The sequence below is a fragment of the Oncorhynchus keta genome, chromosome 29 (genome assembly GCF_023373465.1).
Source record: "Oncorhynchus keta strain PuntledgeMale-10-30-2019 chromosome 29, Oket_V2, whole genome shotgun sequence".
Classification (NCBI taxonomy): Eukaryota; Metazoa; Chordata; class Actinopteri; order Salmoniformes; family Salmonidae; genus Oncorhynchus; species Oncorhynchus keta.
This window is the reverse complement of record NC_068449.1, coordinates 50,997,560-51,016,564: the sequence shown is the minus strand read 5'-3', so window position 1 is coordinate 51,016,564 and position 19,005 is coordinate 50,997,560. Positions and strand designations below refer to the sequence as shown.

The following is a 19,005-nucleotide window of genomic DNA, read 5'->3' as shown; positions in this document are numbered from 1 at the left end:
CTAGATGACAAGATAAACAACTAGCACGTCAGCTTCAGTGTGTGTGTCCTGTTAATTCACAACTAGTCTCCATAGGGCCACCCTAGATGACAAGATGAACGACTAGCACGTCAGCTTCGGTGTGTGTGTCCATTCACAACTAGTCTCCATAGGGCCACCCTAAGTGACAAGATGAACGACTAGCACATCAGCTTCGGTGTGTGTGTCCATTCACAACTAGTCTCTATAGGGCCACCCTAGATGACAAGATGAACGACTAGCACGTCAGCTTCAGTGTGTGTGTCCATTCACAACTAGTCTCCATTGGGCCACCCAAGGTGACAAGATAAACGACTAGCACGTCAGCTTCAGTGTGTGTGTCCTGTTAATTGACAACTAGTCTCTATAGGGCCACCCTAGGTGACAAGATGAACGACTAGCACATCAGCTTCAGTGTGTGTGTCCTGTTCATTCACAACTAGTCTCCATAGGGCCACCCAAGGTGACAAGATGAACGACTAGCACATCAGCTTCGGTGTGTGTCCATTCACAACTAGTCTCCATAGGGCCACCCTAGATGACAAGATGAACGACTAGCACATCAGCTTCAGTGTGTGTGTTGTGTTAATTCACAACTAGTCTCCATAGGGCCACCCTAGGTGACAAGATGAACGACTAGCACATCAGCTTCAGTGTGTGTGTCGTGTTAATTCACAACTAGTCTCCATAGGGCCACCCTAGATGACAAGATAAACGACTAGCACGTCAGCTTCAGTGTGTGTGTCCTGTTAATTCATAACTAGTCTCCATAGGGCCACCCTAGATGACAAGATAAACGACTAGCACGTCAGCTTCAGTGTGTGTGTCCTGTTAATTCACAACTAGTTTCCATAGGGCCACCCTAGATGACAAGATAAACAACTAGCACGTCAGCTTCAGTGTGTGTGTCCTGTTAATTCACAACTAGTCTCCATTGGGCCACCCAAGGTGACAAGATGAACGACTAGCACATCAGCTCCCAAAGGAATCAGGGCTATATGGTTCTCTATTTATTCCTGTCTCAAATGGCTGAGGAACTACATCATGTTCCCTTTATGGAGCTCTTGCTAGTTCGCACTTTCCCCACAAAGGAAAGATACCCAACCCCCCACCAGGGTCTCCCCTGCCTGGGTAAAATAAGTAAAGCAGGGCCCCTTAGATGGAGGCTAGCTACGGAGCTGTGTAGCATAGTTAGCCTAGCCTAGCACTGGCCAGTTTACAGGCCCTGGTTTTGAGCATCTACTGGCACTAGTACACTAGTGATGGAACTATCCCTGCAGGGCAGGATTACTGAACAAAGGGAGGGAGCAGGGATCCTCCTTCCAAACCCTCCATCCCAACTCCTTTACATTAAACCCTTCATCTTTTCCCCCTCCTCCACCCTCCAAACACAAGATCTCATCCCCCCATCAAAACCAATCTATATCGCTGTGAAACAGTAGCACCCCTCCCCCTTACCTTCCCATCAAACCTTTCCAGCCCCATCTCTTATTTTATCACCCCTAGCTGGGTCTAGCGATGTATCCCAAATGCACCCCATTCCCTGCAGAGACCCACGAGTCCTGGTCAAACATAGTGCACTATAAAGGGAATAGGGTGCTATTGATCTCTCCTGTTTATTTTACCACCCCTGGTTAGCACGCCAGGCTAGGTTGTGTGTGAGTGGATGGGAATAGGATACATCCATCAATGGGCACTGGCTGCAATGCATATATGCAGAGTGAATTACAAGGCAGAGAAATGAATCCTGCCTGGGGGGGTAGAAGGTAGATTAATAGCTAATAACTTGAAGGAATAGAGCCAATTCATCACGTCCCAAAATGAAGTGCTTTAAGAGTGGCTGTGGATATACATCAGTGTCTTGTAATGAAGCTACTGTATCTTTGCTATCCACTCAGAAACCTGTCGGCCGCAACTTCCATTGGTTGAAATGTACCTGCAGGGAGCTTTTTCAGAATTCATTTTCGTTGCGTGTTACCTTTAACTATATATCCCGTCAGTAAAATGAGTGTAGAATGTATGAAACTTGTTCCAGTGCTGTTGCCGGTCTTACAACTATAAATAGTGTTGTCTTGTCTTTATAGGTTTGCAACTGAGATTCATATCAGGAAATATCACCAAATCTTACTAAATTGCACTCAGGCATATAAGAGTACATCTACCTTCCCCCCTGTACCCAAATCATCATTCTAAAAAGAAAAAAAGAAATCCCAACTACAACCACAGTCTGTATGCATCACAACGACTGCAGTCTCAGATGGAGTAGGCATGAAGGGATACTTTACCTACAGTCTTCTTGCCTTCATAGGCGTCATTGTACAATAGGAATTTGTTCTTAACTGACTTGCCTAGTTAAAAATAAAATATCTTTTTAGAGAGCCTTTTATACTGCAGCCTGAACAAGAAAAGGAGATCACTAGCCAACATGCAGATGAGAAACCACAGCCTTAAAACTGGAAGTTGCCTGAATATACGAACCACTCTGGATTTCAACAGTGCAGGCGCATATTAGATGTCCATAGTGGAACCAGTGAAGTTGAGAGGAGGTAGTCCATGTTCCCATAGGAATACATTTGTTTTATATGCTAACAGGTTCTAATGTGGAGGTCAAGTGTTGGATAGCAAAACGGGATACAGAATGAAACTAGTGATATAGGTGTGGTTAGGCGCTTCTGTCGTCACGGTAAATTAAATACTATGGGACTTGACACCACAAGGAACACTGGCGCGGAGAAGAACCAAGCACCAGCACGCTACTTAACCGTGACTGCAGTTCCGCGAACCTCATTTGTTCAACATGCTAGTAATCTCAAACTTTATCTCTTACATGTTATCGTGGTTACCGGGTTTCATTTGCGATGCGAATGCGTGTGTTGAAACGTGCGCCAAAGACAAAGTATTTGAAAGTAATTCCCTCATTGAATGTATTCCCCTCAGTAATGTAATAAACCGAAGAGGCTTTATTTAACACATAACACAGTGGAAAACAGACAACTGAAATGCTTGAAATGAAAAAAAAAAATGAAAAAAAAAACGCACATTTTATTGCACTTAAGTTATAAGAAAATAAAATTCTAAGTTGAATCAAACAAATACACAATCCCTTTCAGGTTTTTTTTCTGTCCGTTTTCTTTTAGCCAGGCAGTTACATGAATGAACTGAAAAAATAAAAACACCTGCGGCATCTGATTTCTCAAACCAGATCATAAATTAAAACAGATTAAAAAATAAAACGAGAGAGGAGAAAGAACAAGATTGTTTTTTTTAATATACAGTGTTAAACCACTTTCACAGTTCTGCTTGAGTTTGTGTGACTCCTTTCTTGGGAGATTGAGTTTAACTAATTGTTTTGGCTGCAAAGTTCTGTTCTGTTCACTTGAAGCCAGGTTGCCTGTAGGTACTTTTTCCATTCACAAACCATTAGACTGCTAGCTAACGCTGAACAGTTCGACTGTAACGTGTAATGTCATACTCATAACACCAAGACTGTCCCGCCTTCTACTGTACTCGTTGTCAGTTTGCGCCCATTCAACAATGTTGCTTCAAACATTTGAATGGAAACAAATCACATATGGATGGACAGTTTTCTTTCATTTACTCTTTAAAAAAACAAACAAAACAAATTTGCTATTTTCTTTTTTCTCTTTCCCAGTCCACACAGCATCTAGACAGTTCCCCACAAAACAGGCTGAAAGCGCTTTGTCTCAAGGAATGTGTTAACAATTTGCCCAAAAACATACACACACACACACACTACACCCACACACACACACCCACTACACCCACTACACCCTATCGTTTAGCCTATGCAGGCAGACCTGTCTTTGTCCAACTCTCTCTCCTCTCAGCCTGGCTGAGGCATGTTTGGCTCAAAGTTTCAGTGGCAGAAACAAAACCACGGTTGTTATTGTCATGTTTCTCTCTCTCTCTCTCTCTCTCTCTCTCTCTCTGTGTGTCGTCTGTTTAAAACATTAGAAGAGTCCATTTTGGAATTTAGTCTGGGACTAAAACGTCACAGGGAGTAAAAGTTCCATCTTTATTTCAGTTTTATCTAGCAGCATAAATACAGTTTACCCACTGGGAAAACAGTACTGGGAGGGAGAGAGGACGCTATTCCACACGAAGAGTTCCGAGAAGAGAACCCCAACCTCCCCCCCACGTAAGAACCAGCATTGAGGAACCAACCCAGCCAGACTCGTTGAAAAACACAGGACAGCATCGTGTCTAAATCTGGAGACTTAACGTCTCCAGACTTCAGCTATGAAGAAGAAAAGAAGAATGTAAAGAACAACCCAAACAGAAAATAAAACGTGGTGAGTTAACAAAAGCAAAGAAGTGAGTGGAACAGGTTAATACTGGGACTTGTTGCTGTTGGCAACAACAGGCAACCAAAAAACAAATTAACAACAAAAATCCTTGTCTTTGAACTGATTGAAAGAACATAGCTACAAAAGGAAAGCAAATTCACAGTTGTACGTGTGCTCCTATGTGTTTTTTGAAGAAATCAAACCCAGGAACTAAAAGACTGAAGAACAATAAGAATGGAACAAACAGAGAACAGGATATAGGGCCTGATGTTATAGGCTCATACCTGGTTTGGGGACCAATCAGATTCTTGGCATGTCGTTTCTCTCATTCTCTCCCAGACGACAAGACCCTTACTTAGCTAATATTGTGTGTCTGTGTGTTGTCATAAAAACTTTTTCCAATACACTTAATTTCCTCAGATGAGAATTTGATGTTTCCCTGTGTCTTTGTCTTGTATACAGTGTTGATTTTCTAGTAAATAGTCGGTTGGCGCTTTATGTGGGGGATAAAAAATGATATATCTTTATACATCTGAACAAATGCTTGCGTCAGGCTTGAGTGAACAAGTCTCTGTTTTTTTTGCGAAGAAGCTGCCTCTAAAGCCGCAGAGTTATTTCTTCAAGAGTTCCTGTCTTTCTTCTCTTCCTCCTTTATTGGACGAGTCTGTTCCTCCCCCTCTTCTTCCTCTTCCTCCCAGTCTACCGCAGAGGTGCGGTCAAGCCGCACCCCTGTTCCAAGCCACACCCACTTCCTACCCTTTCTGATTCGGACCCCACCCCCTTAAGGTGGGAGGGGTAACAAGTACGGGTGCTGGCCGGTGAGGTTGGCGACTGTGGCTTTGTCAGAAACTGCCACCGACGGGGGGAGGGGAGAGGCAAGGAGGGGGGTTGAGGGTAGGGTGGGATGGGGCTGTTTCTGAGTGTGGGAGTGAAGAGTTTAGGGCACGTTCACCCTCGATGTTGAGCCATCTCATCCTCGTCTCCCTTTAACCCTCCTCCCCTCTCCTCACTTGTCCCCATCTCAACCATTTCCCCTCCTCTCCTCTCACTTCATGTCCACGTCAAAGTCTAGCACCAGTAGTTTTGTCTCCTCGGTGCCGTTGCGGCTTCCCACGGCACACACCAGCTTGGTGTTGGAGGCGCGGATACGCCACACCACCCCGCCGCTGCCGCCGCTCTCCAGCGTCACCAGGTTACGGATGAACTCGCCCGTCTTCAGGTCCCACAGCTTCACCGTGCCGTCGTCCGAGCTGGTGATGACAAAGTTCTTGTTGAACTGCAGGCACGTCACGGCGCTCTGGTGCTTGTGGGGACCTGGTGGTGGAGAGGGGGAGAGAGAGAGGAGGGGGGGAGAGAGAGAGAGGGGGAGAAGAGTGAGAGGAGGGGGAGAGAGAGAGAGGAGGGGGGAGAAGAGAGAGAGGAGGGGGAGAGAGAGAGGGGGAGAAGAGTGAGAGGAGGGGAGAGAGAGAGGGGGGGAGAGAGAGAGGGAGGGGGAGAGAGAGAGGAGGGGGGAGAGAGAGAGAGGAGGGGGAGAGAGAGAGAGAGAGGAGGGGAGAGAGAGAGAGAGGAGGGGGAGAGAGAGAGAGAGGAGGGGGAGAAAGAGAGAGAGGAGGGGAGAGAGAGAGGGGGAGAGAGAGAGAGGGGGAGAGAGAGAGAGGGGGAGAGAGAGAGAGGGGGGAGAGAGAGAGAGGGGGAGAAAGAGAGAGAGGAGGGGGGAGAAAGAGAGAGAGGAGGGAGAAAGAGAGAGGAGGAGGGGAGAAAGAGAGAGAGGAGGGGAAGAAAGAGAGAGAGGAGGGGAAGAAAGAGAGAGAGGAGGGGGAGAGAGAGAGGGGGAGAAGAGAGAGAGGGGGAGAAGAGAGAGAGGAGGGGGAGAGAGAGAGAGGAGGGAGAGAGAGAGAGGGGAGGGGGAGAAGAGTGAGCGAATGTGTGAAAGAGATAAATAGCTAGTTTCTCATTTTCACTGTAGTGTCCCTTTAACGTCTACTTCCCCAGAGTCAGATGAACTCACAGATACCATTTTTGTGTCTCTAGCGTTAGCACAAAGTCGATGTGACTTGCCTCAATTGCACTAACGCTAGTTAGCATTGGGTGGCGAAACTACCTATAACTTCCTTCATACTGGACACAGAGACATAAAAATGGCACCAATGAGTTCATCCGACTCTCAGAAAGTAGATGAAGGGCCCAGTTGACAAAATCCCGTAATATCCCTTCAAGAACGTAGAGAGAGGCAGAGAGTTAGTTGGACTCAACGAGTGAGGGGAAAAAAGGAAACCAACAAAGAGAAAAGGCGTGATAGAAAGAGATCATTGGTTGCGAGGTCATTGGTGGAAGACCTGGTAAACCTGGTAGAGATGGTAAACACTACACTGTTTATTTCTGGAGAGTGTTACGGCCTTGTCCTCGTCTGCCATGGAAAATCCTGGGCTAGTAGAGAGGAGCCCAGGGCATAGAGCTGTCACCATCTACAGCTGCTGACTAGCTCTGCTGACTGCAGCCTTCTGGCACTACAGCGGTGTGTGTGGTGTGTGTATGTGGTGTGTGTGTGCATGTATGTGGTGAGTGTATGTGGTGAGTGTGTGTGGTGAGTGTGTGGTGAGTGTGTGTGTGTGGTGAGTGTGTGTGTGTGGGGCGAGTGTGGCAGCATCACCCATTTGGTGTGCAGATTGTAGTGTCTGTGGCTGTTGCCTCCTCTTCCGATGAGATGCCCCTGTGTGTGTGTGTGGCGGTGAATGACTAATATTCCCTTAGGATATGCAGATGATAAATCCCCCACATTTGATCTCGTTTACACTATTAAAACAAACAAAGAATCACAGTTTGAAAGATGTAGCTGGCAAACATTAAAATACCTTCTAGCAGTTATTCCACAAAACTCTAAACAGTGAGTACTAATCAGGATGAAATCTCTAATATGATGAACTACAGTCCACAATGTGTTCCCTTATGAATGCAAAATCATTCGTTGTATGAAGTACACTTGGAATTGTGTTCATTAGCCTACCAACAGATCTCATTTGAACAGAGCTCCCAGTGGCAGCCAGCAGTGTAAACCCTCATTCCCTCCCTTCGCCTGTCTCTAGTGTTTTCAAAGGGCTAGACATTTTGCACTGCGCGTTTCTCGCAAAGATTGGACAACGTACCCAGCCAACCTCCACATCTCTCCCCCTCTCCCACCCATTTCATTTCCACAACAAAGCAGCTGTCTACATCATTACCTATCCTCTCAGCTTAAGTACCTCATCTGTGGCTGCCAGTGAGTTGCCTGTTAGGCTATTGTCTTATCTAAATGCCCTAATGAATGAATGGCAGAAATTGCCCATTGACCCAATTACATGACCTACATAATCCCTGCACCCCACCCCCCTCCATACCCCCTTAGCCTAACGTCACACCCCCCTTGTCATGGACCCTCATGGGCCAGGCTCCCCGACAAGACAGGACCTGGGCCAGGCTCCCCGACAAGACAGGACCCTGGGCCAGGCTCCCCGACAAGACAGGACCCTGGGCCAGGCTCCCCGACAAGACAGGACCCTGGGCCAGGCTCCCCGACAAGACAAGACCCTGGGCCAGGCTCCCCGACAAGACAAGACCCTGGGCCAGGCTCCCCGACAAGACAAGACCCTGGGCCAGGCTCCCCGACAAGACAGGACCCTGGGCCAGGCTCCCCGACAAGACAGGACCCTGGGCCAGGCTCCCCGACAAGACAGGACCCTGGGCCAGGCTCCCCCGACAAGACAGGACCCTGGGCCAGGCTCCCCGACAAGACAGGACCCTGGGCCAGGCTCCCCGACAAGACAAGACCCTGGGCCAGGCTCCCCGACAAGACAAGACCCTGGGCCAGGCTCCCCGACAAGACAGGACCCTGGGCCAGGCTCCCCGACAAGACAGGACCCTGGGCCAGGCTCCCCGACAAGACAGGACCCTGGGCCAGGCTCCCCGACAAGACAGGACCCTGGGCCAGGCTCCCCGACAAGACAGGACCCTGGGCCAGGCTCCCCGACAAGACAGGACCCTGGGCCAGGCTCCCCGACAAGACAGGACCCTGGGCCAGGCTCCCCGACAAGACAGGACCCTGGGCCAGGCTCCCCGACAAGACAGGACCCTGGGCCAGGCTCCCCGACAAGACAGGACCTGGGCCAGGCTCCCCGACAAGACAGGACCTGGGCCAGGCTCCCCGACAAGACAGGACCTGGGCCAGGCTCCCCGACAAGACAGGACCTGGGCCAGGCTCCCCGACAAGACAGGACCTGGGCCAGGCTCCCCGACAAGACAGGACCTGGGCCAGGCTCCCCGACAAGACAGGACCTGGGCCAGGCTCCCCGACAAGACAGGACCTGGGCCAGGCTCCCGACAAGACAGGACCTGGGCCAGGCTCGCCGACAAGACAGGACCTGGGCCAGGCTCCCCGACAAGACAGGACCTGGGCCAGGCTCCCCGACAAGACAGGACCTGGGCCAGGCTCCCCGACAAGACAGGACCTGGGCCAGGCTCCCCGACAAGACAGGACCTGGGCCAGGCTCCCCGACAAGACAGGACCTGGGCCAGGCTCCCCGACAAGACAGGACCTGGGCCAGGCTCCCCGACAAGACAGGACCTGGGCCAGGCTCCCCGACAAGACAGGACCCCATCCACTTTTGTTCATCCCTCATCCTCCTTTCAATTAAATTACATTTCAATGTAAGGGGCTTTATTGGCATGGGAAACACATGTTACATTGCCAAAGCAAGTGAAATAGATAACAAAAAATTAACTCACAAAAGTTCCAAAAGAATAAAGACATTTCAAATGTCATTATGTCTATATACAGTGTTGTAAAAATGTGCAAATAGTTCAAGTACAAAAGGGAAAATAAATATATGTTGTATTCGTTCTTCACTGGTTGGCCTTTTCTTGCAGCAACACGTTACAAATATTGCTGCTGTGATGGCACACTGTAGTATTTCACCCAGTAGATATGGGAGTTTATCAAAATTGGGTTTGTTCTCAAATTCTTTGTGAGTCTGTGTAATCAGAGGGAAATATGTCTCTCTAATATGGTCATACATTTGGCAGGAGGTTAGGAAGTACAGCTCAGTTTCCACCTCATTTTGTGGCCTCTCTCAATAGCAAGGCTATGCTCACTGAGTCTGTACAAAATCAAATATTTCCTTAATTTTGGGTCAGTCAGTGTTCAGGTATTCTGCCATTGTGTACTCTCTGTTTAGGGCCAAATACCATTCTAGTCCGCAGTTTTTTTGTAAAGTCTTTCCAACGTGTCAAGTAATTATCTTTTTGTTTTCTCATGATTTGGTTGGGTCTAATTATGTTGCTGTCCTGGGGATCTGTTTGTGTTTGTGAGCAGAGCCCCAGGACCAGCTTGCTTAAGGGGCTCTTCTCTAGATGTATTTCTCTGTCGGGGAAGGCTTTGTTATGAAAGGTTTGGGAATCGTTTCCTTTTAGGTGGTTGTAGAATTTAATGTCTCTTTTCTGGATTTTGATAATTAGCGGTTATTGGCCTAATTCTGCTCTACATGCATTATTTGGTGTTTTTCGTTGTACACAGAGGATATTTTTGTAGAATTCTGCATGCAGTCTCAATTTGGTGTTTGTCCCATTTTGTGAATTCTTGGTTAGTGAGTGGACCTCAGACCCCACAACCATAAAAGGAAATGGGTTCCATTACTGATTCAAGTACTTTTTTTAGCTAGATCCTAATTGGTATGTCGAATTTTATGTTCCTTTTGATAGCATAGAAGGCTCTTCTTGCCTTCTCTCTCTCATCCTCATGCAGGGCCATCACCCCTTCTTTCACCCCTCCTCTCACATCCTCCCCTCTTCTTGCTCATTCTAAAACAGGGCGATATCTATTCCCTTTGTTCCAAAGGGAGGGGATATGTGTGAGTTGTAGTTCAATGGGAATCGTTGGGTTTGTAGTTCACTAATAAGGCCATTTGGGGGGGAAATTAGCACTGGCAGAAAACAGTGCAGCTGCACAGTAAGGGTTTCTCCATTTCTCCCCATTCAAGGTAAAGGTACTTAGTGCTAATGGTTGAGAGAACTGTTACACTAACATCCTGAGCCAGGGAAATGATCCCTATCTGGAGAGTGGCTGGCCCACAATGTGTTGGCTCTGTTTGGCCATGCACAGCCAAGCACATCATTGAGTGAATATCTCGGAGCAACAGCCTTTTGCTCGGGTCCAACATTGGCCAATTCCAGACATTTTCCCCACTTACAGATAAAAGGAGGAGGTTGTAGAGTTGTCTGTGGTAGATGGTGGAGTTTGAAGGGAGTCCCCCCCCCCATACTATGTAAAGCATTTTGAGAGTCAAGAACGCACTATATAAGTCATATCAAATCAACCAATCAATCAAACATGGTTGTATTTACAAACCACCAAACAGAAGAAAACGGGCTGAAACAGGGAGGGACTACCTGAACTTGACAAACACCCGTTTTCGTTTTCCATTGCAAAGCGTTTTACTTCGTTGTTCCTTTAATGAAAACAACCCTGTTCCAACGAGGGCGTTGACGACTCGGCGACAGACACGCCTTGCAACGTCTGCAGGCACTACGTGTGTGTGTGGGAAGGACGAAGACTCACCTTGCAACGTCTGCAGGCACTATGTGTGTGTGTGGGAAGGACGAAGACTCACCTTGCAACGTCTGCAGGCACTACGTGTGTGTGTGTGGGAAGGACGAAGACCCACCTTGCAACGTCTGCAGGCACTACGTGTGTGTGTGTGGGAAGGACGAAGACTCACCTTGCAACGTCTGCAGGCACTACGTGTGTGTGTGGGAAGGACGAAGACTCACCTTGCAACGTCTGCAGGCACTACGTGTGTGTGTGGGAAGGACGAAGACTCACCTTGCAACGTCTGCAGGCACTATGTGTGTGTGTGGGAAGGACGAAGACTCACCTTGCAACGTCTGCAGGCACTATGTGTGTGTGTGGGAAGGACGAAGACTCACCTTGCAACGTCTGCAGGCACTATGTGTGTGTGTGGGAAGGACGAAGACTCACCTTGCAACGTCTGCAGGCACTATGTGTGTGTGTGGGAAGGACGAAGACTCACCTTGCAACGTCTGCAGGCACTATGTGTGTGTGTGGGAAGGACGAAGACTCACCTTGCAACGTCTGCAGGCACTGTCCCGTCTTGATGTCCCAGATCTTGACGGTGGAGTCGGCGTTGCCCGAGACCAGGATGTTGTCTTTGAGCTCCATGCCGCTGGTGAGGGACTGGTGACCTGTCAGAGTGTGGATGCAGTTACCCGTCTCCACATCCCACACCCGGATAGACGTGTCCAGACTACCGCTCACCACGTGGATCCCATCAAACTGGAGGGGTGGAAGGATGATCCAGTTATTGAAATTCATTCTGTTTGACACCAACAGATTCCAGTCATTTCTATTCTAGCATGGAATCAATAAATAGAATGTATTCATGAAGCCCTTTTTCCATCAGCAGTTATCAGAGAGACTTTACAGTACCCTGGGACAGAACCCAAAGAGCAAACCAAACAGAGGAGGAAAGAGGACGATCCAGTTACACTTTAACAATAAAATGTTGCTTAAAATAATGAATTGCACATTGAAATTCAGATCAGATGTGTCTGATGAATCCATTGAATGGGAGTCAAATAAAGCTTTTCTAGATAATATTCCATTAGATATAATGAATTAAATTCATTAGCATTCATTTAATATAGCAGTAATTCATTAGATCTAATTAATTGTACAGATATGCACAGCTTTTTCAAAGTCCGTGTCACAGAGTGTATAGAGTGGAGGGCATTTGTCCATCTGAACAGTAAACCTCTCTCTCCTATTCCCTATTCAGATGAACTACCTTTGAGCCTGGTTTAAAGCAGTGCACTATGAAGGGAGAAGGGAGCCATTTGGGATGCAGCCTCTCTCTCTCTGAAGGTGATAGTTGTGGCTCTAAACTGCTCCGTCATCACAGAGCGAGAGATGTAAAGGGAGAGGACATCTTCGAGGACACGAGGCAGAGGAATCCATTAACCTTCTAACACTACTACTGCTGTGTGTGTGTGTGTGTGTGTGTGTGTGTGTGTGTGTGTGTGTGTGTGTGTGTGTGTGTGTGTGTGTGTGACCCAGACTCACACCAATGTTCTGTTTATATAATGTTACTGCAACGTAGAAAGAGAGCCTTGGATACAACAGACAGTGGGACTATTTTGTTGTGGCTCTTTCCCAACCAGTGTGGTTCACATGGCAACCACCTTATTATATTGTGGAATGGCGGTTCAAAGCACCAACTGCAAACACTGTTTTAAAGGGCTCTGGGTTCTCTAAGTACTCCGAGCTCTATCGTTCTTGTTTTATGGACGAGTTAGGCACTGTATGAACCAGATGAGACACAGTTGTACACTTTTCAAAAGAGATTATCATCATTTACACCGAACTGTACAGTGGATATATGAAGGGATTTGATTTGAGTAGAGGACTTCTATGACGGCGTGTTAAATTGATTCGTTTCATGTTTTATTCCTAGAGGGCTGCCAAATAGTAGGACATAAAAGGAATGTAAAAATAGTGATGTTTGAGTTGGGGCGGGGCGCTCTTTGATGAGAAGGGCTTGATTTTGCAGAGTTTGAATGCACAGTTTAAATACACGGTTCACTTAGAGGACTGTAGATTAAAATCCAATAGACTAAGTCACTATACAAATCTTCAGACGTTAATGAAATGATGGACTCTGTGGTGTGTATGAGTGTAAGTGAGCGTGTGCGGCAGGTAGCCTAGCGGTTAAGAGCGTTGGGCAAGTAACCGAAAGGTTGCTGGTTCAAATCCCGAGTCGACAAGGTGAAAAATATGCCGATGTGCCCTTGAGCAAGGCACGTAACCCTAATTGCTCCTGTAAGTCTCTGGATATGAGCGTCTGCTAAATGACTAAAATGTAAATAAATACGAGACAGCTCGTGTACACAGACCTGTAGTGAGTAGACTCTGTTGGTGTGGCCTTGCAGCGTGTGGAGGCAGGTCTCAGTCTCGGGGTCCCAGACCTTGACCATGAAGTCGTAGGCCCCGCTGACCACCCTGCGGCCGTCGTACTGGACGCAGCGCACCGCCGCCACGTGGCCCATGAGGACGTGTAAACACTGGCCCGTCTCCACGTTCCACACGCGCAGCGTGGCGTCGCGAGAACCACTCACCACCCTGGGAGAAGAAAGAGGAGACGGATTGATGACACATTCAAAACACTAGTCTATTCTTGCGGGACTTTAAAAAAGCTAGCTGGCTGGCAGGCTGGCTGGCTCAATGTCTGAGAATTACACGCTGAGAGTTGTTACTGGTTAGATTGGATTCATTTGGATCAAGGCAATTTCTTTCATGTTTACCACAGTTCATGTGACAGCTTTGATGGGAATATTGACAAACTTAGTGTTTTTTCCAGGGCCTTGCAGACACGTATCCTTCATGGTCGTGATTTACTGGCAGTAAATTCAATAGGTTGACCTCTAGCCCTCATCCCCATGATGACAGTTGATGAAAGCAAAACAGGAAATACATAAATAAGATTGTAGCCTTCTCATTCTCAAGACCATTTTCAAGTTTCGCCATCGTCATACTGGTACATGAACATACACAAAACCCCCAGGACACAATTACCCACCCCTCCTAAACCTGCAACCCCTCCTAAACCTGCAACCCCTCCTAAACCTGCAACCCCTCCTAAACCTGCAACCCCTCCTAAACCTGCAACCCCTCCTAAACCTGCAACCCCTCCAGCACAGAAAGCGGAAAAACAGGTTCATAAAGAGTTGGGCGGCGTACTCCATGAGTTACAAAACGGCTTCCGGCATCCAGCACTGACAAAGATGGAAATCACCGTTCTTCCACTGTCAAGCCCTGCAGCCGCCAGAGGCCCTTCACTTCCTCTGAGTGAGTAATCTAAATGGTACACAAAACCTCATCGGCCCCGAGGCAGGAAGAGCATTAGAGAGGAGTGGCAGGCGGATCACTTAGACGGCCACTTTGGTTCTATTCAGTCCCTATGAGACCCTAAGTACACTTCATGAGGCACATTGGCATGTTGTGGTGTTGAGTCTGATGTGTTTTTTACTGCCTGGGTACAGTATGCTTGTAATACATGCTGTTTTGATACCAGGAATAGAATATTGTATGTTTGTCAACTCGTGTCGGACAACTACTGGTCCATTTGAAAGCTCACAACCTGTTGGGTAAACAGTCAGTCAGTACATACGTTTTCTCGTGCAGGTGCATACAGCGCACCGTTGAGGTATGCCCGTACAGGGTGTGGATACAGTCGCCCGTCTCCGCGTTCCAGACCTTGAGCGTCCGGTCGGTGGAGCCGCTGATGATGATGTTATCCCTCATCTGGGACGACCACACGCCCCCCGTGTGGCCCACCAACGTCCTCAGACACTGCAGAGAGATCAGAGAGAGAAGATGTCTCAGTCTAGATACTTCACAATGACAAACAGAAAACACACCTCATTATGCATAGTCCATACTATGACATATTCAGATAGATGGGAGCCACACATTGGTGGTGGACGTGGTGAAGTTCCCCTCCCTTCCCATGTAATCAAACAAGTTTGACATACCTCTCCTCTTTAAAAAAAAACATCACCTCAGTCTCATATACATACACTGCTAAAAAAATAAAAGGGAACACTTAAACAACACAATGTAACTCCAAGTCAATCACACTTCTGTGAAATCAAACTGTCCACTTAGGAAGCAACACTGATTGACAATAAATTTCACATGCTGTTGTGCAAATGGAATAGACAACAGGTGGAAATTATAGGCATTAGCAAGACACCCCCAATAAAGGAGTGCTTCTGCAGGTGGTGACCACAGACCACTTCTCAGTTCCTATGCTTCCTGGCTGATGTTTTGGTCACTTTTGACCAATCCACACAAGTGGCTCAGGTAGTGCAGGTCATCCAGGATGGCACATTAATACCAGCTGTGGCAAGAAGGTTTGCTGTGTCTGTCAGCGTAGTGTCCAGAGCATGGAGGCGCTACCAGGAGACAGGCCAGTACATCAGGAGACGTGGAGGAGGCCGTAGGAGGGCAACAACCCAGCAGCAGGACCACTACCTCCACCTTTGTGAAAGGAGGAGCACTGCCAGAGCCCTGCAAAATGACCTCCAGCAGGCCACAAATGTGCATGTGTCTGCTCAAATGCTCAGAAACAGACTCCATGAGGGTGGTATGAGGGCCCGACGTCCACAGGTGGGGGTTGTGCTTACAGCCCAACACCGTGCAGGACTTTTGGCATATGCCAGAGAATACCAAGATTGGCAAATTCGCCACTGGTTGCCCTGTGCTCTTCACAGATGAAAGCAGGTTCACACTGAGCACATGTGCCAGACGTGACAGAGTCTGGAGACGCCGTGGAGAACGTTCTGCTGCCTGCAACATCCTCCAGCATGACCGGTTTTTTATTTGATTTATTTCACCTTTATTTAACCAGGTAGGCAAGTTCAGAACAAGTTCTCATTTACAATTGCGACCTGGCCAAGATAAAGCAAAGCAGTTTGACACATACAACGACACAGAGTTACACATGGAGTAAAAGAAACACACAGTCAATAATACAGTATAAACAAGTCTATATACGATGTGAGCAAATGAGGTGAGATAAGGGAGGTAAAGGCAAAAAAAGGCCATGGTGGCAAAGTAAATACAATATAGCAAGTAAAACACTGGAATGGTAGATTTGCAAAGGAAGAATGTGCAAAGTAGAAATAAAAATAATGGGGTGCAAAGGAGCAAAATAAATAAATCAATTAAATACAGTAGGGAAAGAGGTAGTTGTTTGGGCTAAATTATAGGTGGGCTATGTACAGCTGCAGTAATCTGTGAGCTGATCTGACAGTTGGTGCTTAAAGCTAGTGAGGGAGATAAGTGTTTCCAGTTTCAGAGATTTTTGTAGTTCGTTCCAGTCATTAGCAGCAGAGAACTGGAAAGAGAGGCGGCCAAAGAAAGAATTGGTTTTGGGGGTGACTAGAGAGATATACCTTCTGGAGCGTGTGCTACAGGTGGGAGATGCTATGGTGACCAGCGAGCTGAGATAAGGGGGGACTTACCTAGCAGGGTCTTGTAGATGACATGGAGCCAGTGGGTTTGGCGACGAGTATGAAGCGAGGGCCAGCCAACGAGAGCGTACAGGTCGCAATGGTGGGTAGTATATGGGGCTTTGGTGACAACACGGATTGCACTGTGATAGACTGCATCCAATTTGTTGAGTAGGGTATTGGATGCTATTTTGTAAATGACATCGCCAAAGTCGAGGATTGGTAGGATGGTCAGTTTTACAAGGGTATGTTTGGCAGCATGAGTGAAGGATGCTTTGTTGCGAAATAGGAAGCCAATTCTAGATTTAACTTTGGATCAGTAGTATACAGAATGGTGTCTTCTGCATAGAGGTGGATCAGAGACTCACCAGCAGCAAGAGCGTCCTCATTGATGTATACAGAGAAGAGAGTCGGTCCAAGAATTGAACCCTGTGGCACCCCATAGAGACTGCCAGAGGTCCGGACAGCAGACCCTCCGATTTGACACACTGAACTCTATCAGAGAAGTAGTTGGTGAACCAGGCGAGGCAATCATTTGAGAAACCACGGCTGTCGAGTCTGCCGATGAGGATGTGGTGATTGACAGAGTCGAAAGCCTTGGCCAGATCAATGAATACGGCTGCACAGTAATGTTTCTTATCGATGGCGGTTAAGATATCATTTAGGACCTTGAGCGTGGCTGAGGTGCACCCATGACCAGCTCTGAAACCAGATTGGTTTGGCGGTGGGTCAGTCATGGTGTGGGGTGGCATTTCTTTGGGGTGCCGCACAGCCCTCCATGTGCTCGCCAGAGGTAGCCTGACTGCCATTAGGTACCGAGATGAGATCCTCAGACCCCTTGTGAGACCATATGCTGGTGCGGTTGGCCCTGGGTTCCTCCTAATGCAAGACAATGCTAGACCTCATGTGGCTGGAGTGTGTCAGCAGTTCCTGCAAGAGGAAGGCATTGATGCTATGGACTGGCCCGCCCGTTCCCCAGACCTGAGACCATCCGCTACCTCATCAGGAGCATGTCCAGACGTTGTAGGGAGGTCATACAGGCACGTGGAGGCCACACACACTACTGAGCCTCATTTGGACTTGTTTTAAGGACATTACATCAGAGTTGGATCAGCCTGTAGTGTGGTTTTCCAACTTTAATTTAGTGTGACTCCAAATCCAGACCTCCATAGGTTGATTTCCATTGATAATTTGTGTGATTTTGTTGTCAGCACATTCAACTATGTAAAGAAAAAAGTATTTAATAAGAATATTTCATTAATTCAGATCTAGGATGTGTTATTTTAGTGTTCCCTTTATTTTTTTGAGCAGTATATATATATATATCTTAAGAGTTTTGAAGTAATGTAAGAAAATATGTAAGAAAATAATTTCACTCAAGTTTGAGATTGACCCTCCGATGATTGGATGAAAGTCTAGTTGAAGACAGGATGGGATATCAGGCTGAGATCACGTTCCATTCAGAAGGTATAACAAAGTGAATTTAAATTGTTCTGACCTTTCCTAAAAACCTCTAGTCAAGTCAATCGACATGTAACTGCAGCACAGGGGGGATAAAATGTATTATATTGACCTTTCCTCCGTCTAAGGGAATTGATTTATACTCATCTACAGTTGAATGAGGAGCCATTTCCTTCTGTTGTTCCAAGAAGATGGAAGTCCTGGGGTTCAAATACTTTCTCTGGGCTTTATTGGGCTTTGCTGGTGCAATCTAACCAACACATTAGCTGGAAACGTGCAAAACCCGACCATCTTACACGCCAGGCAGACTCGAGCAACCACTAAGTATTTGAAAGAGTTCAAATAGTATTTGAACCCAAGTCTGGAGTACAGGTGGTGACAAAGCCTTCACAAAAAAGGGACCCATTCTTCCTAATTTGCAAAGCTAGATTAGCTATTGATTACAGTACAGTGATTAAAGAAATCTTTCCAATCTATTCTATTCAATTTGTAACGGCCTCCATAGCCATTATCCCGCTAAACGTAATTATCCCTCGAATTTAATTAGATTTTTTTGGGGTGGGATGGTAAACCGGAGGAACCAGTCTGTTCCGGGGGCGTTATGATCCGTGCCGGGACGTGACGCGGAGGGTGTAAAACACGTGACCTGAAGCTGATAAAGTGGTGAGCGTCTAGCGACCGTCAAGGCAAGGCGGGGGCAGGGGTTTTATTGAGGTGAGTGAGTTGGGTGTAACTGCAGTCTCTCTCTCTCACTCTCCATCCATCTCCCTTGCTCTCCTGTGATAAACAGGGACGCTTCATTAACTTTGGGACGTAACCTTTTCTCGCCAATGTCACAAGCTATTTATCTAACTGCAGTCAGGCCTCCATTTGCTCAGCTTCATAACGGTTATATTGTGGGAAGAGGAGGAGCAATTAGTAATGGTTCAAAGCAGGATATAATGAGATGAAAGCTTCTCCTACGACTGAGCAAGTTGATCACCAACTAACAGTGACTGTCAACAACAGTAAACTGTCAAATAAATAGTGGGTCAAATACAGTGGAGTTTCTTGGCATGTTGTTCATTCAACTGTCAACATAGTACCAGGTTGAGGTCATGAATGCATTGAATGAGATCAATATTATATGTACACATATTTTTGACTGCATCACATCAAAACA

General features: G+C 47.1%; 1 protein-coding gene and 1 long non-coding RNA gene across 5 annotated transcripts in view; both read right to left on the bottom strand.

Moving 5' to 3' along the window:
* Window positions 1–2,936: 2,936 nt before the first annotated feature.
* LOC118370721 (F-box/WD repeat-containing protein 7-like) overlaps window positions 2,937–19,005 on the bottom strand; it is a 104,258-nt gene continuing 88,189 nt past the window's right edge. For all 4 annotated transcript variants that reach the window (XM_052486709.1, XM_052486710.1, XM_052486712.1 and 1 more), the window contains exons 8-11: window positions 14,537–14,718; window positions 13,263–13,488; window positions 11,436–11,646; window positions 2,937–5,639 (exon numbers count right to left, since the gene is read on the bottom strand). In XM_052486709.1, coding sequence (XP_052342669.1) covers window positions 5,371–5,639; window positions 11,436–11,646; window positions 13,263–13,488; window positions 14,537–14,718 — 888 coding nt within the window. In that variant the 3' untranslated portion in view covers window positions 2,937–5,370. The remainder of the gene's footprint in view (window positions 5,640–11,435; window positions 11,647–13,262; window positions 13,489–14,536; window positions 14,719–19,005) is intronic.
* Window positions 8,149–11,428, bottom strand: LOC127913662 (uncharacterized). Its single transcript, XR_008086353.1, has 4 exons — window positions 11,280–11,428; window positions 11,018–11,123; window positions 8,720–10,911; window positions 8,149–8,662 (listed from the first exon to the last, which is right to left on the bottom strand). It is a non-coding gene; the product is annotated as an uncharacterized LOC127913662 (long non-coding RNA).